Source organism: Myxocyprinus asiaticus, chromosome 28 (genome assembly GCF_019703515.2).
Source record: "Myxocyprinus asiaticus isolate MX2 ecotype Aquarium Trade chromosome 28, UBuf_Myxa_2, whole genome shotgun sequence".
In the NCBI taxonomy this organism is placed as follows: Eukaryota; Metazoa; Chordata; class Actinopteri; order Cypriniformes; family Catostomidae; genus Myxocyprinus; species Myxocyprinus asiaticus.
In genome coordinates, this window is record NC_059371.1 from 29496100 (window position 1) to 29521227 (window position 25128).

General features: G+C 36.6%; 2 protein-coding genes and 2 non-coding genes across 15 annotated transcripts in view; 3 read left to right on the plus strand and 1 right to left on the minus strand.

The window, feature by feature from the left end:
* Positions 1-5110: 5110 nt before the first annotated feature.
* LOC127418694 (40S ribosomal protein S12) lies at positions 5111-7660 on the plus strand. The gene is made up of 6 exons (XM_051659407.1): positions 5111-5169; positions 5299-5345; positions 5773-5889; positions 6080-6182; positions 6999-7100; positions 7568-7660. Exons 2-6 carry the CDS (start codon positions 5332-5334, stop codon positions 7628-7630), a joined length of 399 nt encoding a protein of 132 aa, XP_051515367.1. The 5' UTR covers positions 5111-5169; positions 5299-5331; the 3' UTR covers positions 7631-7660.
* On the plus strand, positions 5624-5698 carry LOC127419574 (small nucleolar RNA SNORD101). The gene has a single exon (XR_007893696.1). It is a non-coding gene; the product is annotated as a small nucleolar RNA SNORD101 (small nucleolar RNA).
* On the plus strand, positions 5923-6007 carry LOC127419578 (small nucleolar RNA SNORD100). The gene has a single exon (XR_007893700.1). It is a non-coding gene; the product is annotated as a small nucleolar RNA SNORD100 (small nucleolar RNA).
* An 850-nt stretch (positions 7661-8510) lies between the features above and the next one.
* The window catches only part of LOC127418669 (eyes absent homolog 4-like), a 41465-nt gene continuing 24847 nt past the window's right edge, over positions 8511-25128 (minus strand). For 3 of the 12 annotated variants that reach the window (XM_051659372.1, XM_051659371.1, XM_051659369.1), the window contains 11 exons: positions 24711-24784; positions 23085-23265; positions 22108-22244; positions 20833-20916; positions 17861-17950; positions 17637-17695; positions 17236-17396; positions 16012-16126; positions 14264-14385; positions 11825-11925; positions 8511-9195 (listed from right to left, as the gene is read on the minus strand). In XM_051659372.1, the coding sequence (XP_051515332.1) occupies positions 9115-9195; positions 11825-11925; positions 14264-14385; positions 16012-16126; positions 17236-17396; positions 17637-17695; positions 17861-17950; positions 20833-20916; positions 22108-22244; positions 23085-23265; positions 24711-24784 (1205 nt within the window). In that variant the 3' untranslated portion in view covers positions 8511-9114. Of the gene's footprint in view, positions 9196-11810; positions 11926-11981; positions 12083-14263; positions 14386-16011; positions 16127-17235; positions 17397-17636; positions 17696-17860; positions 17951-20832; positions 20917-22107; positions 22245-23084; positions 23266-24710; positions 24788-25128 lie in introns of all 12 variants that reach the window. The other 9 variants (XM_051659366.1, XM_051659364.1, XM_051659360.1 and 6 more) reach the window with 7 other exon arrangements.

Sequence of the window (25128 nt, forward strand, 5' to 3'; positions counted from 1 at the left end):
TCCAGCTGTACCAATCTATTCTTAGAGTAGGAAGAGTATCATGTAATGACAGAAATACACCTGATAGAAAATATTTTTCCATTTAATTGCAAACTATTTCGTTTCTTGACATATAAAACCTTCAATCTCATAAACAAATGCATTTAGTACAGGTGCTCAGCCATAGCTCAGAGTTTAAAGAATGCCTCTGGTTTCCCATCCTCCACTGCATCAAAAATCTTATGACAGTCTGAGAAACAAACATACTGATAAACAGTCCAGTAGAAATGTGGCTTTAGAAAAAGTCAGGCTAAAGCAGTCTCTTCAAATTATCACTTTTAAAGAACTTAAGTCACTTTTTAAAGCCACTGGTAGTAAAGTATTGCAAATACATGCAGCAGTTTGTGTGAAGAGTCTCTGAAATCTGAGCTGAGTGATTATTTGCTGACTTTTCAGAGGCACGTGCTTTACTGAGCATCATAAAAAATATCAAGACAATATCTGCAGACAGTGCACTAAGTGATTAGCTATTGGTGTGTGTAGAAATAGTAGAAAATTAAACTGAATTAAAATTTTTCTTCTAAACATCTGTGTAAAGAAAGGGATACACTAAGAAGCATCAGACATAATCTATTCATGTGTCTGTCTACAACATACAGGTAATGAGTAACCAGCATTCTAAGCAGTGGAAATGTATTTTGTGTTCCAGCCACTGGGAGTGTCTTAAAGGGTGAGTTTTAATTCTGAAGTAACTGAACAAGCCTGACTGGTCTCCTGTGTTCATATGCACATCTTTATATTTCAAGTGCTGTTTGTACAAAATAATAATAATTTAAATATACAGTAGTATTAACATATACAGTTGTGCTCAAAAGTTTGCATACCCTTGGAGAATTGGTAATATATGTACCATTTTTAAAGAAAACATGAGTGAGCAGGCAAAACACATTTCTTTTATTTCTTATGGGATTCATATTCAACTGTAGGTTATAACAGAATGGCACAATCATAAAACAAAACATGGCAACAAAGAAAAAAATGAAATGACCCTTGTTCAAAAGTCTGCATACCCTTAGTTCTTAATACTGAGTATTGCCCCCTTTAGCATCAATGACAGCGTGCAGTCTTTTGTAATAGTTGTCTATGAGGCCCCAAATTCTTGCAGGTGGTATAGCTGCCCATTTGTCTTGGCAAAATGCCTCCAGGTCATGCAAAGTCTTTGGTCATCTTGCATGAGCCGCACGTTTGAGACCTCCCCAGAGTGGCTCGATGATATTAAGGTCAGGAGGCTGTGATGGCCACTCCAGAACCTTCACCTTTTTCTGCTGTAACCACTGGAGGGTCAATTTGGCCTTGTGCTTAGGGTCATTGTCGTGCTGGAAAGTCCAAGAGCGTCCCATGCGCAGCTTTTGTGCAGAAGAATGCAAATTGTCTGCCAGTATTTTCTGATAACATGCTGCATTCACCTTGCCATCAATTTTCACAAGATTCCCCATGCCTTTAGAGCTCACACACCCCCAAAACATCAGTGAGCCACCACCATACTTCACAGTGGGGATGGTACTCTTTTCACTATAGGCCTTGTTGACCCCTGTCCAAACATAGCACTTATGGTTGTGACCCTAAAGCTCTATTTTGGTCTCGTCACTCCAAATTGCAGTGTGCCAGAAGCTGTGAGGCGTGTCAAGGTGCTGTCGGGCACATTGTAACCGGGCTTTTTTGTGGCACTGGCGCAGTAAAGGCTTCTTTCTGGCAACTCGACCATGCAGCTCATTTTTGTTCAAGTATCGTCATATTGTGCTCCTTGAAACAACCACGCTGTCTTTTTCCAGAGCAGCCTGTATTTCTCCTGAGGTTACCTGTGGGTTTTTCTTTGTGTCCCAAACAATTCTTCTGGCAGTTGTGGCTGAAATCTTTCTTGGTCTACCTGACCTTGGCTTGGTATCAAGAGATCCCTGAATTTTCCACTTCTTAATAAGTGATTGAACAGTACTGACTGGCATTTTCAAGGCTTTGGATATCTTTTTATATCCTTTTCCATCTTTATAAAGTTCCAATACCTTGTTACACAGGTCTTTTGACAGTTCTTTTCTGCTCTCCATGGCTCAGTATCTAGCCTGCTCAGTGCATCCACGTGAGAGCTAACAAACTCATTGACTATTTATACACAGACACTAATTGCAATTTAAAAAGCCACAGGTGTGGGAAATTAACCTTTAGTTCCCATTTAAACCTGTGTGTGTCACTTTGTGTGTATGTAAACTTTTGATCAGGGCCATTTGGGTGATTTCTGTTACCATTATGATTTAAAAAGGAGCCAAACAACTATGTGATAATAAATGGCTTCATATGATCACTATCCTTAAATAAAAGGATTTTGCATGATCAGTCATATTTTCAAAATCAATGCCAAAATTTCACAATTTCTGCCAGGGTATGCAAACTTTTGAGCACAACTGTAATATAAACATTGACACCCTCTTTGAATGCAGTCACACTGCCACACCAGAACCATAAAGTGTACTGACAGGTATTTGTTTTGAAGATTTCCACATTGTTTGACTTCATTACAGATCATAGCTTTAACTTATTTATGTTTCCTTCATAAATGTAGCTGGCTCATTCTCCCCTAGTGTCCCCATGATTTACCACTCATATAAGTAAACATCATAGATATTGGCAAAATAAAATTTTTGGATAGGTAACTCTGTTTAGTATGTAATGATAAAATAATTTAGAAAGAAAAAAAAAATGTCTAATAGCCATTCAGACAAAATTCCATCAAATGTAATTGTGTAATCTTTAACAAAAAATTAATTATTAATAATAATAAAAATAAATAATTATTTTAAGTTTAATTCATTTAATTTCATTAAAAAGTACACAGTTCAATTTGGTGGAATTTTGTCATGAAATTGAAATGCGTAAATAAAATAAATAAAAAATAGGCTAAAATAATATTTTGGTATATATATTTTTTCCGCATCTCCTCTTTCTTGTCTGTGCTTTCTGTTATGTCCACCACACAGTACTTGATCTTCTTAGCATCCAGGAACTGAAAAATCTCAGCCTGATGTTGCTTCAGCTTGAGGATGAGATAAAGACATGAAAAAAAATAAAAAATAAAAAATAAAAAACTCTACATCAGAGCCTATGGTGTTTTCAACGCTATTCCTGAGATATGGATGTTTTGGGAGCAAAAAACATATTTGGTTTCTCATTAAAATTTGGCAAGAAATTAGAAGTGTGTTTACTATGGACTTTTATTTACTTCAAATCTTTATCTTAAATCTTAAATATGACTGTTCAGACACAATCATAATCACCCCCATGACTTCACATAATCCAAAGGATTTGATTCATTGACTTGATTCACAAATGATTCATTGCAGAATTAACTTGACTTAAGAAGTGAACTGTCTAACAGGTCAAACAATACATAAAGCAATGATTGTATATATATTCAAACATTTGACTCGTGACATCCAATTTAAATCACCCAGTTTCAAACAGCAAGTCATATCAGCTACTAGAAACATGAGAAGTAAAATACAGACACATACCTCTCTGGAGCCACTTGCACTGCTGTAATACATCTTCAAAAATCCTAGTTTGTTGAAATTAAAATTGCCAACTGAAGTAGATCAGGGTTTTAATAGGTTGTGTGAATGTGTAACACAACAGCGTATTTAGCCAACTCAAGGACCAGGTAAGCAAGTTTTGACATAGTTCATCTGACGGCCCCACTTCCTTGTCAGTCTATCACAAGTGCAGATTCTCTGTACCACACACACAATCACACACACACACACGCACACACACATACAAACTTGTTTTCATATCATTGTGGGGATTCTCCATAGACTTCCATGCATTTTATACAAATCTAATGATAATGTCTATCCCCTAACCCTACCCCTAAACCTAACCCTCACAGAAACCTTTTTGCATTTTTACATTTGCAAAAAAACAGTGTTTAGTATGTTTACTAAGCCATTTCCCTCGTGGGGACCACTGGCTGGGCCCCACAATGTAGTATAAACATGCACACACGCACACACACACACACACACACAAGACCTCATATAACAACTAATTTCAATACTCTTGAAAGCAGATGGTTAAAGAAAATGGCAAAAATGGCTAAGAAAAGTAAAGTTAGTTCTGAGAAAAGGTCTTGCATCATTTGTTTGCGGATGGTTAGATATTTTCTTATCTAATCCATTGAAGTTCATACATTTTAGTAAGTCTTTTAAGTCCACTGTGAACTAAGGGATAGACGGCGCCACCTAGTGGTGGATGAAGATTGTTTGCACTCTCCTGAATAAATGGAGATCTGAGAAGTGTTAATTTAACACGTCGTCCAATACTAAAGGAGATTTCATATAAGATTGTACATCGAGTATACCCAGTCAAGACAGTTGTGGTACAACGCTTTAAAGTTAGGGTGGAAGATAATTGTACATTTTGTAAAAGTGCCCCTGAGACTATTAATCATTTATTTTGGGATTGTCCTAAGGTACAAGTCTTTTGGAGAGAGGTAGAACATTATTGCCAAAAAGAAGCTAATATTGTTGTTCATTTTGAAGAAAGTGATGTGATGTAAAAGTGTTTCTCAGTTGATAAAGAAAAAAAATCTAGTATTTATATGTGATTTAATCATTATTATGGCTCGTTATTATATACATAAAGTCAAATGTATTGAAATATACCTGTATTTGAACAATTTAAAATGTACATTAAAACATATCTGGAAACTCTCTAAAAGTAGAAATTTGAAAGCAATACGAACTATACAACTGTTTACTATGCTTAACTTTTTCATTTAATGTATTTTTTTCTTTCTTTTCTTTTTTTTTTTATTTATTTTCTTTTTTCTTTTTCATGTAATTTTCCCTGTAAGCGCCTGACATGTTTTTTGCTATATTATATATATATCTTGTTTGTACTTTTTGCATTGTTCTAAATAAATTAAAAAATACATTAAAAAAGCGTCGTCCAATGAAAAAATAAAAATGAAAATAATAAAATACAAATTCAAACAAGAACACAATCAACTGAAACCACAAAAAGACGAAAGAGTGAAGAACCGCGCATACAGGCAGTGAGACAGACACCCTCGGGTCCTTTTGCTCTTAAAACAATGTTGTCGACGCTATGACGTTCTCTTTACTCGCAGTCAGAGGGAAGGTAGGGCGAGTTTTTGTAATCTCTGGCAGAATCTGTTCAGAATATCCAACATCGTTCCTTTAAAATGACCAAAACTACATCAGAAGGAATGGATATTAATATATTGCTCGTTTTATGCCTCCATTTCAGAAATTTAAACCTCTCATCCATCGCTAATCAACAATGGCCGAGGAAGGGTAAGCATGATTGTATTGTTAACTCAAAATACTGCTTGGTGATGTTGCATTAACGTCTACTGTCTAATATGGATCATTCAGTCACTGCCTGATATAATTTAATGCAGAACCTCTGTTGAAGAGCTCGTAATGCATCATTACACCACTTGTTAATATCCCATTCACTTTTAAAAGTCCACTCAGATGTCTTGTCTGGTCATTCAAATACACTATAAGAGCAAGTTTGCATTGCCCAAATGTTCACTGAACATGTTGCACATGTTTTGTATTAAACCTCGGCTATGATGATTTTTCAATCTTTAGTCGGATACCCCTTCACTCTAATTATGAGTGAGACATGCAGTCTGATAAGCCGGAGGTTCTCGATCATGTGCACATACAGCTAACCCTTTTACACCCTAATAACATCCTTTGTCATGTCTCACAGCATTGCTGCCGGAGGTGTGATGGATGTCAACACCGCTCTGCCTGAAGTGCTGAAGACCGCACTCATCCACGACGGGCTGGCCCGCGGTATCCGTGAGGCTGCCAAGGCCCTCGACAAGTAAGAAAAGTTGAATTCCTGTAATTAACTTTGTGCATCTATGATGATAATTTGGCTCCCTCTACTGAAGTCTCTGAAGACAACTGCCACTTGTTACCCAATTTCTGTCTGAGATTCTGTTGATGTGTCCAGTCATGCCTGTTGTAGAAGATTGAAGGCTCATGGTGATCTCTACATTTGTGCCCCGCAGGCGCCAGGCTCATCTTTGTGTCCTGGCAGCAAACTGTGATGAGCCCATGTACGTCAAGCTGGTGGAGGCTCTCTGTGCCGAGCATCAGATCAACCTCATCAAGGTGTGCCTAGTAATGTGATTTTTATTTTATTATTTATTTATGAGCAATGCTACAATGTTTGATCTTGGAAGACATTTCCAGGTTAAGTAATTTTTAAAATTGGTTTCCATGCCTAGAAATGTAAAAATGTTAAAAAATAATAAATTTGTAATCTACAAATAAAATATAATATTAATGTCTGTATATAAAAATAACACAATCTGTAGTTTTACATATTTCATGTTTAATGTAACTTGTTAATATTAGAGCTATAATATAAATCTGTATGCATGTTATAAATGATACATAAAATTTTTACAATCTACGAACAATGTAATATTAATGTGTGTGTATGTTTGTGTATACAATTTAAAATATATATTAAACAGATTTATAATAATCTATATACCGTATGTTAAATACGTGTGCATATTTAATATTATTTATCTACAAATAAAATGTAATATTTATGACCAAATAATATGTATACACCATTAATTGAGTTTTGTATATATTATAAATAATTAGCCAAGTTGAGTTCAGCTTTAATTGGCTGGAATTTGTTCGGTGTGCAGTCTCAAAGGATTAAAAAGATTCTCATCCAGTATAATCTTAAAAAAAAGTGGACAAGTTATGGAATGTCAAGTGTTTGAACTGTGGTCATGATGCCTATTGCAGGCATTGGGGTCCAGGTTGTTTTGCCGTTTTAGTTTCCTTTTTAAATACCCATTAAATTAATGGAAAAATCTTGATACAAGGGTTTTTTTTTTTTTTTTCATTAGTTTATTTGGGCTCATTAGTCTGATTTGAAATAACATGCCTGTTGAATTCATATAGGTTGATGACAACAAGAAGCTTGGTGAGTGGGTTGGTCTGTGCAAAATAGACAGAGAGGGCAAACCTCGCAAGGTTGTGGGCTGCAGCTGTGTAGTCATCAAGGTGAGTCGGGCAAGTCTGAATCCAGAGTGTGTTTTCAATTTACTCTGTTCCCTCAACCTAAAATTTTATAGATTGCTGTGAAGCAGCCAATAGCTTACATTTTACAATTGGCGTTATTAAAAAGGAATGTATACGCTTCAGTGAGGGTGGTCTAAACAATTGAATGTTTGGCTGAAACTGGCAGTTCGGTATGGGTGGGATTGTGGTGTTTTAGCCAGGCCGAGTCCAGATGCTGGCTCTCTGTGCCCCGTGTCTGTTTTTAATGTCGTAGCAAGATTGAGGGCGTGAACACGAGCCTCACGACCCTATTGTGGCTGCTGAGGTCCCTGGAAGGGCAACAACTTGTCTTTTGATTCTTGTTATTTTTGCAGCATGGAATTGTAAAGAGATAGAGTTGTCATCTGCGTTTTAATAATGAATTTTGTTAAACTTCTTAAAACATTGTATTCTTTTGTGTCCATTTGCAGGACTACGGCAAAGAGTCTCAGGCCAAGGATGTCATCGAGGAGTACTTTAAATCTAAGAAATAAGGCACCAAATAAAGATCTTTTTGGAAACCAGATGTTTGTCAGTATTTCTTAAACCAAATGAAAGTTGTTGCTATTTGATTCATGCAACATAATTTAGTGAATATACCTGTGACGTAAACCAACATTTGGCTTTATTACAAATAAATTTTTTTTTTTTTTTTTTTTTGTCCTTTTAGCTCAAGTTAAAATGACTGCCTACACCAGAAACTGTAAAGCACTGTGTGATTGAAAATTCCTGGTTCTGTAAACCAGGTTTCCATGATCATGGGAAAACCTGCAAATATCAGGGAATTTAAGTTTTTCAAGCCTGGAAAAGTCATGGAAATTTCTAATGAATATACTTTAAAATATTTATTTGGCTAGATAATGTTCTCCTGTCGATCAACTAACTTGCTCAAGCTCCTCCTTTTGATTCTGTTCTTTTCAATGAAACATTCAATCTGACTAATCTATATGTAATTAAAAAAAGACTAATATTTAAAAATCAAATGACTGGAAAATATGATGGTCAAGAAGGATGGGAACCCTCAGTAAATGATGTTGTACTTACAGCGTCTGTGACATGCTTTTACCACAGAAATAAACTTTTGACTTGTAGTTCAGTTTTGTAAATATGCACTGACGATTTGCATGCTTAAAATTGAAGTGTTTTGCCCATATTGGTGTGTAGTTGTCACTTTTTAAAATGAAATATTAATGTGTAATGGTGCACTGTTGAGGATTTAATGGCTTTTAATTAAACTCTTTGTTTCCAATCTGTCAAGACCTCAAATCCAACTCGAAGCAAAATGAAAGTTATCTCCTTGACTTCCAGAGGCACCAGTCAACCAGTTATGACAAAGTTAAAATATTTAGAAAATGGAGAAATCAAGAAAACAAGTTTCTCAGATGTTTACATTTTTATCTACATACATTCTCAAAATAAAAACTGACACAAAACATTTTATAAGACACTACAAATTATACACAGACTTTTTGCCAAAAACTTACAAAACACAATACGATTTGAAAACAGCGTCCTTAAGTGTTTAATCTAGTTACTGTAAAATAATTTACATGAGTTATGGGTCTATCCTAAATTCTCCTTATTTAGAGTACGGAGCTTCAATTGTTTAAGTAGAGGTGAAATAGAGATTAAGTATATAGATAGTGAAAATTTTCCTGTACAAGAATGAGAATATGTATTGTGACAAGTAGCTTTCTGTTTGAGTGAACGAAAGGGATACCCCACTTCCCTTTGTTCAGACATGAAATGCAGTGTGTAATTGATGTAAGACCTTAGTAAGCTCTTCACAAGCCTAGTTTGACCATTATAATCCCAGTTTTCCTTTTCCTAGTCTTTTTAAGACAGTGCAGAATTATCTCAAAAGCCAGAGTTTTCTTAAAAATAATCCAAAAGACATCAACAACGTAAAAACAGATTGCAGTGTACTCTTGTTCTTAAATAGTTGTACAAAAAAGGCCTATAATACAGGTGTCGAGTTTTACAGGTACTCAAATTCCAGTGCTTGATGGAGGGCAAGCAGGTCAGAGTGGCTGGATATTCGCCAGAAGGGCATGTTGTGCTGTGGGGAGAAACAGATTGTGATGTGTGAGTATGCACATGTTCTATGTTGGAAAAAGAGCACGCTTGAAACACTTGAAAAGTCATACGGAATCCTGTATCTTTGCTTAACATTTCAACAATCATCCGTGCATGTTAATTCACTCATAACGGATGGGTTGCTTTGAGCCAACTAAAGCGCAACAGTGCCCACACACGTTTTCAGCTGTCTTGGTTATGGAAGTTTTTTTCCCATTCATATTTTTCCATAGGGATTTTATAAAATCCTTCATAAAAGAGTTTTAAGCAATGAATCAATTCAACCAGCTCCGAGGTGAATCACAACATTACAAACTTTGATTTGAAGCAAAAAATTGAAAAATGAAAAAACAAAACCAAGGCAATGACATAATGGAATTAAAAACGAAGGGAAAGATAAAACTATATATTGATATAAAGTTGTTGTATTATAAGTATTTAAACAATATATTTATTTTTATTGCAAGATATTCAGATACATGCAAATATATATGTAGTTTGAGACCATAGGGAGACCGAAGGTCTTTCTCGGCACGTCATGGAAGTGGGAGGTCATTGCAGCTCTTTTGACAGGCATTGTTCGCTGTGATTCTCTGACTGGTGGATCGTTTCCCTTCAGGATCATGGATAATGTAGTTCTTCACAAGGAATTCTGCTATTAAACAAGATTTTTTTTCATGGAGTTGAAAACAGAGATTAATGACTTCAACAGAAGCATATGTCATTATTTATAAACCTCGGAGCATACTGTAGGTCTGTCTTTAATGGATTACAAGCTCTCATTTAAAATCTATTCCTCTATGGAGAAAATGAATGGGATTTTTACTTCTGGAACCAGAGTGTTGTACTCTGTTGATATTTTGGCCTTGATCAGTTTAATGTTCACTAAACTAGTTTGCTGCAATCCTGCTAATGTGGCAAGAAATCAAACAACCAGACACCGAGAAAGATTAATAAGTCTCTGATATTCATCACAGTGAATTAGCCCATGATTAGCTACATAGGGTTTATAAAGGATTTAAAATCATGCTACATTCTTCATAAGAAAGGTAAAACCAAAGTAAAAAAAAAAAAATCCTTTTCAAAATCCTTAGACATAGCACTGTCTTGCAACTTTTTTTTGTTCTTTTTTTTTTTTTTGTGCAAAATATACATGATATTTTGATCTGAGTCATCACACGTATTGTTTAGAAATGCACCATAGTTTTCTAGGACAAAGGTATTCAACTGGGTCTTAAAGCGCTGCATCTCAGCAGATGTTTTACAGGAGGTTTAATTGAGTCTGAACTAATCTTGGACTGAGTTGATCTTGATACTCTTGAGACAAACACCAAAACTAAATGCAGTCTTCATCTGGGCTACCAGCCCAATGTGATTCCCTGAAAATCATAGCAGACTTTTGCACTAGAATTTCACAGAGTCTGCACATGGGAAGTGATATTGGCAAAGACCCTAGAGAACCCTCAGTTGAATAGCTCTGTTCTAGATCATTTGGGATCTGAGAAGGAAAAGCAGCTGGTCTCATATTAACAAAGAAAAGCAACTGCTACTGAAATCCAATTTGAAACTACAGATAAGGAAATGAAGCACACAAGGCACTGCCGAACAGTTACATCTAGGGCAAATTCCATTCAAAAGTGAGCATCTACTCATATGTACAGATTTTGAGCACCCTACACGAAGTTAAATATCTCTCTGTATAACCAATTTTTTTAAACTTATGTCATTATTTACTCACCCGCATGTTGTTCCAAACCCTTATGACTTTCTTACACAGAACAAAATGTAATAAAAAATTTTAGTCTGCATCTTTTTTCTATTCAGTGAAAGTGACTGAGGCTGTCATTTTGCCTAACATCTCCTTTAGTGTTCTATGAAAGTTAAGATAGTCATATGTGTTTTGAACAACCCCATATTTTTCATTGCCGTATGACTTTCTTAACATCTTAAATTTCGGTCTGTTACTAGCAATGCCTAAAATTTTGATCTGTTCCTCTCCAAAAACTAGCTTATGGCTTTTTTGATACTTTTACAGCACTTTTGCATCCTTTTTAAAGCTTGAAAGCTCCAGTCCCAAATAATTGTAAATGCAATAAGAGTGATCTTCGAAATATCTACTTTTGTTTGACACAGAAAGTCATACAGATTTGAAAAGACATGAAGCTAAGTAAATTCAGACTTTTTTTCATTTTTGGGTGATCTACACCTTTAAGTAATAACACAACAAAAATGAAATTATGTAAATATATCAGAAATATTTTCTTCTGATAATCTTTGGGTTTATGAGAGCAATTAATGGTTTTAAAATGTCAGGTGTGATCTTATATTACCTCAGGTTTAAAAATGACACAAATGGCTAAATTACTTCCTCAAATGACCATTGTCTGTATACCTCACTAAGCACCTTGCGGAAGAACCCTTTGTGAAGGCATTCAGTTGCTCACTTTTGTTTGGAACTACCCTACATGTAGCGTCCCCTTCCAGCAGTGCCCTTTAAGGGTGCAAAACTGCCATTTGGAATTCAGCCCTAATTAAAGCTCTACAGCACACACAGCCAGGAAGTCCAATCTGAGAAGTCACACACTGCTTCTGGTTCACCTGGGCGTTGTTACCTTAGCAGCAGCCTGCTCCTCTTCTACACCATCCCCAATAACAACATACACTACCTTCCTGCCAAACCTCTGAATTATGCGTTCAAAGCAACTCTCTTTGCCTGCAACATAAACAAGGTGACAGGTCAGAGGATGGGGGTCGGAGGTGAGATTTTACCTGGCTGGCTGCATGCTCCTCATCGCGCCCATCACCAATCACAACATACGTAATGTTAGTGCCAAACCTGGATACTATACGTTCAAAACAGCTCTCTTTACCTGTGAAAACAAGGCATACACTTAAACTTTAATGAACTAGGAAAATTAAAATTCTCTCATCATTTAATCGCCCTCATATTGTTCCAAACCTGTCGGACCTTAAAAGGGATCATGACATGAGGAATTCAATTTGCCTTGATCTTTTCACATATAAGAGTTAATTGTCCTATAAAAACATACTGTAAGTTTCAAAACTTAAAACTTCCTCCTCACTGCAAAAAGAGTATTTGTTCAAACCAAGCTGCCAAAATGACTAGTTCTCTACTTCCTCCACATTGTGATGTCACACTGTGGTATATATTTGCATCTGACTGCCTCCACAACAACACATCAAAGCCTAATTTACCTTGTTACTTCTGTAGCCCCGCCCAGTAGTGGTGAGCAGTGAGATGGCAATGAGAGAACAGGTCAGTCAAGAGCAGAGAGACAATCATAAGAGTGGGCGTTTACTATCAAGTCTTAAAGGAGAAGCAGCACCAAAAACGAGCATTTCTAAAAGAGGGTCAGAATGAGGGCGGAAAATGATCATGTTTTACAAATATATGGCTGTTTTTTTTGTGCAAAAAACTTTACTAATATTATAAGTGAACATCAAGGAACATTAAAACAATAAAAAAGGCATGTCATGATCCCTTTAAATTATGCCCCCTAACTAAATACGACTTAAATTTAGTCTGTTCCTCACCTAAACTATTGTATGGCTTCAGAAGATTTGGAATATTGTGAACAAGTCGTATGGACCAGTTTTCTGATACTTTTATGGTGCTTTTACATTCCTTTTCCAATTCAATAGAAAAGAGTGAGCTGTATAATCCTCAAAACATCTCCTTTTGTGTTACATTGAAAAAAAAAAGTCAAATGAGTTTGGAACAACATGAGGGTAAGTAAATGATGTCAGAATTTTATTTTTGGGTGAACTATTCCATTAACACACATTGACAAGCACACACTCAAAAAAAGACAGATTACATGACCACATGGAGAGAGAAAACTGGAGAAATAGAGAGAAAAAAGTGGGAGGCAGATGAAGGAATAGAGCAAGAGCTCAATATGGAGAAAAATAGGGACAAAGAATTTTCAAATTTAATTTGCAGACAAAAAGACATAAATCCAAACTGACAATCACTCAATTGCACACAGACACAAACCCTGACCTCCAAAACATTTTGTTCATGCTGTAACCATGACAACTTTAACAAACATGGGATTTGTGGAAGTGTGTGTGCAGAATCGTACTTTGGGTCAATGAGACAAAGGAACATGTTGGACTTGTCACACAGGTAGATTTGAATCAAAAAGTCTTCTTCAATAAAACATTTTTACGACTTGCATAATTGTAGCATAAAACGAAAAGAAAACAATATAAAAAGAAACAGCAATGGTGTTTTGGGTAAAAAACTAAACCTGGGCCAAACGCTAAGCACTACCAAAATAACTTCATCAGTCATGGGGGTCAATGAGAATGGGGGAGGGGCACATGCATTAAGGCCAAAAATAGCTTATAGAAATGAAATATTTACATTTATGCATTAAGCGGACGCTTTTATCCAAAGTGACTTGCAATGCATTCGAGGTATTCTTTTTGGTCAGAATATGACTTGCTTGGGAATCAAATGAGCTTGGTTTTGCTAGTGCCATGCTCTACCAGTTGAGCTAAATGAATCATACATACAGTATATGTATAGTGTTATATATGTACAGTATTTAATAAATACTCCTTTTATGTGTCTTAGCACTGCTTTTGACCACTAGCTGACATCTGGGTGTGAAATTGTCACAGAGAAGAGAGTGGGGTAAATACATTTCCTTTGTGATCTAAGGAGGATCCCAAAGACCAAAAGTCTATAAAGGAGCGGAACGCAAGACTGACTTGACTCAAGGGAATAATGAGAGATCAGCATACGGCTTTGATCAGCCAATCAGAATAAACTCCACATGACCAGAGAGAGAGTGAACGAAAGTTAATGAGAAAGGAAGAATGCCATGACCAGGTCACCCTGATCTGTTTTGATTTATGATTTAATGCTACAATGTGAGCCAAAGCATGTTCCACACACGCACTGTCAGATTGAACTCTCTGCTGTACATTACCCTCAACTGCAAAAAAAAGTGTGGAAATAGCATCCGTTAACTCAATGTAAAGTCTTTTATGTCTATTTTATCACCTGAATTATAACTCACCTATTTTGGTTGCGCTGTAAATGTTTTCAATCGGAAAGACAGAGCCCAGACTATACAACAACACCTTAGCAAGTGCAGGTATTAACTGTGTCGTCGTCACCAAGACGTTAACACAGTTACTCCTGTGAAACAGAGAGAGACAGAGAGAGATGTTACACACTTTATACATTTTGATGTGTGGCTTTGTGATAAAACGGTAACTTTATAGGGAACCGCAACATAATACAATGTTTAAGTGGAACTGTAAGAATAATAGTCCAGTCCTTGTTGATGTACATTAAGGGTCACGGGTGATTGAAATCAAAGACAAAAAAAAAAACGTCTATAAAAGCAAACATTGGTTGCGACTCATGGTTGGTGCCAGATGGGCTGGTTTGAGTATTTCTGTAACTACTGATCTCCTGGGATTTTCACACACAACAGTCTCTAGAATTTACTCAGAATGGTGCCAAAACAAAAAACATCCAGTGAGTGGCAGTTCTGTGGACGGAAATGCCTTGTTGATGAGAGAGGTCAACAGAGAATGGCCAGACTGGTTCGAACTGATAAAGTCTACAGTAACTCAGATAACTGTTCTGTACAATTGTGGTGAGAAGAATATAATCTCAGAATGCTATTCTGAGATTCGGGTTGGCGCTGTTTTGGCGGCACAAGGGGGACCTAAACAATATTAGGCAGGTGGTTTTAATGTTGTGGCTGATCGGTGTATATATACTGTATAAATACATGTATATATACCCTCAGTGACCACTTTATTAGGAACACCTGTACACCTACTTATCCATGCAACTATCTAATCAGCCAATGGTGTGGCAGCAGTGCAATGCATAAAATCATGCAGATACGGGTCACAAGCTTCAGTTATGTTCATATCAACCATCAGAATGTGGAAAAAAATGTGATCTCAATGCTCCAAAATCATGCCACGGTCGAAATCACTGAGATCACATTGTTTCCCCATTCTGATGGTTGATGTGAACATTAACTGAAACTCCTAACCCTGATCACTGAGTGTATAGACAGAATATATAAATATATTTATTTTATATATAGCTTTTGCACTCGAAGAATGCTGGGCTGAGCACAACAGAAAGCAGGTATCTTGAGAAGCTTGACATTTAAAAGTAAATTTACTTGACACAGCATCCTAAAAACATAGTGCTTGTGACTAGACCCACTGAAAACTAATGAAATGCGACACAACCAAAGTGAGATGCTTCAAAAGCGTCCGTCTGATGCATGAGTTCATAGACCAGTAATTAAAAATAGCTCTATTTGTATTTTATGCTTAACTTGTCTGCTGTCACAACATATGTATATGTCGTAATATTTTTTTATTATCTCAACCAAATATTTATGATATATATATATATATATATATATATATATATATATATATATATATATATATATATATATAATTATTTTTTATTTTTATTTTTTTACTAAATTATCTTTATTTGGGGGCCTTTCTCAGTAAATACTGACATATGTCATAATTTTGATTGATTAATCGGCACATCATGTAATTCATTTGATTAAAATTTTTTAACCGATTTACAGCCGTAATGATAATACATTTTTATTTTTAAAAAAATCATTGCCGGTAAAACATATTTATGGCCAGCAAATTTTCTCGCCATTGGAAGGTGGAAGGTGTGGACAAAAAAAGTTGGTTTTGGACCCTGACTTTACTTACAGTATATGGCCTTTCATGACAAAGGCTTATGATGTATGAACCGACATACCGGGAGCTGACGATTGACAGGGACTTGAGCGCAGTGGTCAGCCAGGAGTCTGTGAGGGCCTCCACCTCTGCCCTCAGTTGGAGCCACGCCTCTCTTTTAGCTGGACCCAGCAACCCTGCAAAAGGACATGAACAAAACACCACATTCATTATATAATGTCATACTCACCATTTAAGGCCAACATCATACAAACAAGGTCATGTATAGACTATTACAATCATTTACTTATGTTTCATTGGCAACTTACTGTACATCTACCGTATGACAGCCTGGTTATGAGTCTTGCTCAAGGGCACAATGATAAATCATGGATTGTGGTATTTGAAACCAAACCAGGCCCTTTGATTATCAGCCCAAATCTATAGCGTCCAGGTTACATTAAGTCTTTACACAGCCGAGTTAAGGTTGGTCTGTGCCTGCTCAACATTCTGTGTAAAGAAGCAATGCATAAAAGCCAGACTAAATTAAGCCGGCTCTGATCACCTCAGCCCCTAGCATCAAAGGCAGTTCTGATACCACTTTGTTTCTGTATAAATGAAATGCAGCATCAGAACAACCTTAAACTTAGTTGTTGTCATGACAGAGCATATATTTCATAATTTAATTTCAGATTTAATAGTATAATTTTAATTAGGGCTGGGCTCACTCGGCTCAACTCCACATTCTAGCACAGAAGCTGGACTCAACAGCGAAACCGCGTGAGAGAGACTCAGCGTGCGCGCGATAGAGACTAACTAGTTTCTTGCAAGTTCTTTGAAACAGAGTATAAACATATTTATGATTATATTAATGTTTGTTTGAATGTACCATGTACCACGATTAATCGTGATTAATTACAGAAAACTCTGCAATTAATTAGTTAAAAATCATTAACTGATTAACAGCACTAATTTTTAACATTTTCATTCATTTCATATTTCTATATTCATAATTTTATATTTAAAACATTAATCTCATAACATTATTTATGCAATTATAATGCAGTATTTACACTTTCTGTTATTACATCAAGTTCTTCTAGACTTTTTGGCTTACTGAGTATGTGAGACAATTCTGGAAGATTATTAGTGAAGCTATCTTTAGGGGTCAAAAGAAGAGTTCTACCTGAAAGACAGCATGGTGTAGACTAAATACACATAAATGCCACTTCAGTTACAGCTTCTGTGCCACTTTTGCAGTGTAAAGATGGCTTTGCACTGAACTTTTAGCCAATCAAATTCTTACCCCCCACATTGTTTTTGTAGGTGCAGTATAATTCCTTCACTCGTCTGTAACGGAAGGCTAACTTCCTCATCCAGTCAACTCCGCCCCTAACACCTGTTGCTAGGCACAGACTTGCGGTTGTAGCAGCTGCATGGAAGCCATCAGTGGCAAAACTGTAAGTACTGTTGATAATAACAATAACAATCTTGTTTTACGTACAAATATAATACATGTTCACTCATGTTTATGAATATGTTTTTAAGTTTTTATCTTTGAAAATAATTTATACTGTTCTTTTCAATTTGTACTGTATAAATAGTTTGACATAAATAAATAAATAGAATTGAGGGGTAATGACTGTAAGACACAATTCATACATTGTTTGTTGTACATGTTGTTTGTTGTACATGTCATAAACTCACCTGAGGTCCTGACCGTTATCATCTGATGAGGCGTCATCAATGTGCACCTGATCACACTCCTTTAGGAACACACAATGGGGTTACCAAAGCTAACCAGCAGGGGGCCACACAGTCACATAAACATTTACAAAAGGACGTTGGCACACACAAACATGTTCTAACAATCTGACTGGAAGAACAAAAAAGGGAAAACTGCTAAAAGGAGGAGAGGAGAGTTTGCTTACCTCTAAATCATTAAAAAATAGATGTGTGTCAGCAAGATTAAAGATCATCTCCTCCATCCTTAAACCAAGAGTCACAGCCAAAGGAGGGTCCTATAGCATTGATATTCAATATTAGATCCAGATACATTTCTCTTGATAACTACTATCATCATCATTTTCAATAATACCAACATTGTCATAAGGAGTGCAGTTAACACTAAAGTAGCCACAAATCTTACAGTTTTGAAAGCTGATTTAAAAGGTGTTACCAAGTTACTTGAGGGTTGTTGATGCACAACATGTCCATGAACCTTTTATTACGACAATGTATGATTAAATTATTCAAATGTATTTGGGTGTTTCTTCAACTTTCGATACTTTTAGCACTGTTGACTATTTTTTTTACCACATATCAAATTCTATATTGTGTCTAAAGGTTCTGTAAGCGATTTTTTCATGGAAAAGTATGCAAAAATTTTTCCTACTCCCTTAAAGATATTAATGAAATAAGTGTCCTGAGATATCTCACCAGTCTCTGTGACAGCTGTAGACTTTGTAAACAGCAAACAAAAATGTGTCCGCGGACCAGGGATATTGATGCTTTTCACCTGTCAATCATTTTGCTCGTTCTCATAGTGTTGTATTTGAAGTGGATCATTGAAGCTATGATTCATAATGTTTGTCATTTGAGGGCGCTATTGTGCCACTATTGAATTTGACAGCCCAGGATCAAACAATGCTGCACTTTTGCTCGGTTTTAGTCTCAAAATTATCTTTGGAGGGCGGGGTTTTGGAATGAGGGGGCCAAGCTAATTCAATGGCTCAGTCACGTGAATGCTTCAGAACGCTAAAAACACTTACAGCACCTTTAACAGAATTCTGTGGTAGAATTTCAAAAATGTTTTTTTTAAATAAAATGGCAGACTCCTTTCTCTTGCTAAGGCTATTTTCATAGCTTACATTTTATGTAGCCAACATACACACATTTAAATAATGTTTTCAAACGTTTTGCAAAATTTGGCAAAATTACAACTTGATTGGAAAATACTCTGCTCATAAGTGATATTTACCTTGAATTTTTTTTTCTTTAAACATAATTTACCTTATATTTCATCACAAGCATGCTCTTCACTGACACTTTTGTTGACCTGGTAAACAAGTACATTAACTTTTGAAAAAAATTTGTTAGGGGCAAAATTGTTTGCTGTGGTGGAAATGACACCACAACTGTGGGACAGTCGTAATTCAACTTTGGGACAGTCGTAGTTATAAATATCATTTCCCTACAATAAATATTATAATAGTTAATGTTTATTTCACTCTTAGTTTTGATTATCGTAGATTTAACCATGCTATAATTTGTACTTTTATGATGGATTTTCATAGTTTAAAATTGATTGTCTGGGTCTGGAAGAAGGCTAAACAGTAATATCTATACATAAAAGCCATTAGAAAAGTACCAAAAGGAAATTATGAAGGCCTAGTAAAAAGTTGCCAAGTCAGTTATAATGTTACCTTCTTATAGGAAAAAAGAAATGAAAAAAGATGAAATCAGTTGGTTTTATTAAAAATCAACCCCTGGGACATGAAATTGCTTGAAGTTGAAGAAACACCCATATATAAGGGAAAATGTACGGCATATTTTATGTGCTGTGACAAGTTTTGCACAATTTTTAATCACCTTTTAGGTTTTTTGCAGTTCTCTTAAATAGTCAAAATAGTCCCCAAATCACTTAAACAGTATGTAGTCTTTCTACATGGAATAGATTTAGATGGAGTAATACATGTCATACCACAACGCATGTCAACTTCCCAAAAGTATTTAATGTCAGCTACCCATAATCAATTCCAACACACATTTTGCTCCTTAAATATAATGTTCACCATTTTCAGCAGATGATGACAGACACTACACTTGTCTCAGAACATCACGACCACCCTTCAAGCGTGCACACACACACAGAATGAAAGAAAGAGAGAGGGGGAGGGCATACAGCTGTAAAAATCATCATATGTGATGGAGTTTCTTGGCTCAGAGGCGATTGGCCAAGACAGCGAACGAGAATAGAAAAGCACACACACACACACACACACACACACACACACACACACATACACACACACTTAGTGTTGAAACTCAGAGTTTGGAAATGATGATTCAACTGTTTAAAAATGTTTAAAACTTAATATAAGCATAAGTTAAAAAATTATAATTGAGGTGATTTTTCTACATTAAATTAAACAACCCAAGACATATTGCCGTAGAACTGCTTTGCCCTTTTTTTTAATACTTTGGAATGATGATTTCACACTCTTTGCACTGATGTCTCTGTAAGTCAGTGTGCTTGTTTTGCCATTTAAGTGTGTGACAGCATGTGCAATGTCTCTGACGGGAGTGCCTAAGAACGTAGGGTTTTGATCGTCATAGAGACTGCAGAAATAGCCGTGAGCCGTGAATAGACGCAGCTGTCTCCATGTCTCTCACCAACCGAATGACAAGAAATTAGGAAAGGTGTCAGACGAAGTGTGACACTTCTCTCTCCTCTTAAGTCTGACCATCATAGTGCTGAATCTAATAACCCTGTATAAGGGAGTCATAAGATTCAAAATTCAAGATTTTATCCTCAATTTAAATATGCTAGTTTTTTTTTTTCTAGCAAGGACTCTGGAACACACATATGAAGCCCAGGAGGATATCTGGGGTGAAGTGTGTGTTCAAATTAATTTAACAGGCACCTCTGTGTAAAAAGATCAGGGTCAGTGGAAATTTTTGAATACTAAAGAACCTGTGAATCCTTTATGTAGCACAAAGCATGAAATCCACAGCATGTGTATTTATGATAATAATATAATGCTAAATCAAATTATTTTAAATACTGCCTGACTGCACATTTGTGGCGATCTACTCTACTATATGTGTCAGTGTGAGTCTTTATGTGACTCTTTGAGAGCATTTATGTATATGTGTGTAATGCGCATGTGTTTGCTCTCACCTTGCCGTATTTCTGTGCATAGGAGCCCGTGAGGAGTGAGTGAAACACAATGATTGTCTCGTCCAGATCCCAAACAAACACCCTCTATAAAAACATGCACACACACAGAATGAAATGTTGGATCTCAGTAAACAAACAGTGATAACACTGCATGAGTGTCAATCTCCTTCTTCTGTGTCTGTGATTGTGTGCAAGAGTCAGTTTTGATATTTATTTTGAAGTGTTTTGCATGGATACATAACTGTAATTTTTTTGCTTGCTCCTTATATCTATTTCATATCTAAGGTGGCATCCAAAATTCTGAGACCACTGGTGAAAATGTTTCTATTTTGCAATTTTCCACTTTAATAATTTTCAAATTTTCTAATAAAATAATTTAATAATATGTACATGAATTTCAAAATTTCTAAGTATTTGGTATGTCCCCCTTTTGGTTTAAAGACAGCATGCACTCAAGCTGGCATGGACTCCACAAGTATGTGCAAAATCTGATGATCTATCCAACATGATTTGAAAAAGTGTTTCAGTGTTTCAGCTGAAGCAAGGAAATCTGACCTTTTGTACAAAGAAGTTAATATGGTCACAAATTTGCTTACATTTAATTAGTGGCCTAGAATCAGTGCAAATTCTTAAATACTTTTTACATTTTACATCATAAATACATTTTCTTTTTACATTTTTCAAAATCCTGAAACTTTGTTGATTTCCGGGTTTAAAAAACAACAACATTTGGACCCTACTGTATATACAGTACATTGGTTTATGCATATACTGTATTTTTATTTATTTATTTATTTTCCCCCCCTTTTTCACCCAATTTGGAATGCCCAATTCCCAGTGTGTTTTTAAGTCCTTGTGGTTGCGTAGTGATTCACCTCAATCTGGGTGGCAGAGAATGAATCCCAGTTGCCTCCGCATCTGAGACCACCAACCCGTGCGTCTTATCATGTGGCTTGTTGAGCGCATTGCCACGGAGACATAGCGCATGTGGAGGCTTCACACCATCCACCGCGCCATCCATGCTCAACTCACCACGTGCCCCACCGAGAACGAACCACATTATAGCAACCACGAGGAGGTTACCCCATGTGACTCTACCCTCCCTAGCAACCGGGCCAATTTGGTTGCTTAGGAGACCTGGCTGGAGTCACTCAGCATGCCCTGGGATTTGAACTAGCGAGCTAGCGAACTCCAGGGGTTGTAGCCAGTGTCTTTTACCACTGAGCTACCCAGGCCCCCTGCATATTCTGTATTTGTGTTTAAATAAAAACATACCTCAAGGTCACTGTCAGGTGGTGGGGAGGGGTTGTTCTTTCTGCCCCGCCCTCTTGCTTTAGCCCCACCCCCTCGACAGGACCGGTCCTCCATCTCCTTAATAGGCGTGGACGGGCTTTGCCCAGCCTCAAACTCACCTACAAATGGGTAGCGAGAAAAACTTATGAGCTGTTGTTGAGCAGCATCAAAGTTAAAAAAAATCAGACGCTTGGTCCTAGTAGGAAAGCCATGCATTCAAACTCGAATGTGCACATTTGTGTCTCAGTCATAAACTTTTCAGTGGACATCAAGTTCAGGTCAATACTCTGGCAACTTTCCTAAAGCAGAATTACAGTTAATGTAGTGTCTGTTACAGTATTAAATCTACATCAGCGGCTACAGGCTATTTTTGGTTCTAAATTGGCAATGTTTGTGTATTCTCATGCCTTCTTTCAAGAAAAACCTTTTAAATTAGTCATGAAAGTTGGAAATTGCCTGATAGAACATGTTGTGTGTGTGAGTGTGTATGAGCAAAGGTACTGTAATGAGCTCTTCTGAACTGCAGCCAGCCTAAATCACAGAGAAATGCAGCTCTTGGACCCCACTGAATTTTGGGCCTTTTGGACAAAACTCCCAATCACCACAGCTCTATCTAACATAATCAGCAACTGCAAAAAACCTTTGTCCCAAAAGCCATGTTGCAATAGTTAAAACATTTTAACATTAATTTAACTGTCAACTGCATGATTAGCTGCTCATTTGGGACAATTCCCTTTAAAATGCAATGCCAATTTTCTCATTTCTGACAGATAACAGATAGCAGTAGAGTAACTAAAAAAAAAAGAAAAATGGCATTCAAAAAAGTTTAAGTAAACTACCAACTGCAGCTATTATATGTTTCTTCTTTGTAACCATTGAATGTAGCTTCATGTTAATCATTTAGACACACTGACCGAAGAGTGTTTTGCTTTGAAACATCTTTACTGATTGGTGCTTACCTGGATTCAGGTCAGCTGCTTGCCCTGTCATTATGGGGGTGGAGTCTTGCAGCTGATAGGAGGAGACTGAACCTGTGCCATCCAATGTGCTGTTAGATGTCATGTAGGAACCGTAGGAGGAGGTGGAGTAATACTGAGCATACTGATTCTGCCCAAACGCTGTATATGATGGGTACTCCTGCTACAAACAAACAAATAAAAGTATCACTAATGTATGTGAACATTTATATAGTGACGGTTCTCAAACATACAATTCAGTTAAATGTTGGACGATTGTAAGTTCATCACATTTAAAAAAAAACATTAAAGGAATAGTTCACCCAAAAATGAAAACTCTCGCATTATTTACTCACCCTCATGATATCCTAGGCGTGTATGACTTTTTTTCTTCACCAGAACACATTTGAAGAAAAATATAAAAATATCTTAGCTCAGTGGGTCCTTAAAATGCAAGTGAATGGAGATTTCTCTTTTGAAGCTCCAAAAATCACAGACAATCAGCATAAACGTCATCGATAGGACTCCAGCGGTTTAATTCATGTCTTCTAAAGTGATACGATCAATTTTGGTACAAAAAAAGATCAATATTTAAGTATTTTCTAATTATAATAAAAAGTACTTAAATATTTTCATTTTTGGGTGAACTATCTCTTTAAATAAAAAGAAGAGTTTTATGGATTTTAGTCCATGTTTGTTTCCTTGGAGTCCATCTACAGTATATGCTAGTGTACTCTTAACTTTTAGCAGATATTCACATTTTAAATTTACAGTCTTTCTCTTCTAGGAAAATAGACCAAAAATATTGATGACTCATCTTGCACTACACAGTTGTTTGTCCAATCAAATGCTCTCTAGAATGAGAATGTCCCTCCCCCTGCAACAGATCAGCAAGCAGCGTAGTTCATGGCTGTGGCCGTAACTGAAGCCTATTGGCTATTTAAAACATGTCCTGTCCAAACGTCCTGTCTCAACAGGAAATATGTCAACACAGGCCAGAAACCTGCACCCATCCAGCGATTTCATGGTGTCTTTAAATGAGTGAGCAAGAGAGAGGGAGTTTTTAGGGGAATATTGAAGAGAGAAAATAGAGAAAGCAATAGATCTTGGATGTGAAGATTTCTGGCTCATCCACACAGAACTGGGTTTGATGGGAGGTTTTTATCACTCCCAGGCTGCTCTTGTATCTTTGAGAGAGTTTTATATGCACAGACACAGGCGGGTCTCTTACGGGAGATGACTCTAAAACTGTCACTGACTCGTTCTTGCAAGAACAAGATCGGCACAGTAAAATGCTCACAGCAAAACTGCACTACAGCTTTCACTCTCTCGTTTTGTCCCAAGTCCACTCACTCCTTCATTTAAACCACTGCCAGAACTTCACTTTGTTTACACAGCTAAATTCATCAAGGGGGGAGTGTAAGTGTAGTTTGGTCCTTTTCTTTGGCAGCACGTTTCATCATAAAAATTGAGGGAAACATTAAGTCCTAAAAACATAAATTCTCTCTGATGAAGGATGGTGACTTGCTCTGCGAGGTCTGGGTTGTTTTTGAACTGCTGAACTCTGATGTTATTGGTTAATGTGTATGTGTATTAACAACGTGTGTGTGTGTGTGTGTGTGTGTGTACCTGTTGTGTGGCAAAGTTGCCTGGATTGGAGTTGTTGGAAGTGTAGAGACCCGGAGAAGTCGTGAAACCTGACCCTGCTGAGAGAGAGAAAATGAAGTGGATTCAAAACACGCGTTCAACGTTTAAGTAAATGTAACAGGTGATGTTTGGCCTTATCACAGATCTCTACAAGGCCTGCTTTGAAAAAACAATCAACCATTCAAATCAATCATATTGTAATCTGATTGGGCAATACAATTCAGCAATTTCAGGACAACGTTGTCATTGAAGACAAAGTCTAACACCAACATCAGTTGCATCTGTGTCTCAAGCAACCTCGTTCAACAGATGCTTTAATTGTCCCATGAAAACCCGAAAAAAAAAAAAAAAAAATGGCCCCAAGAAGTTTTGTTCCGGCCTCGAATGTGGACTGATGTCA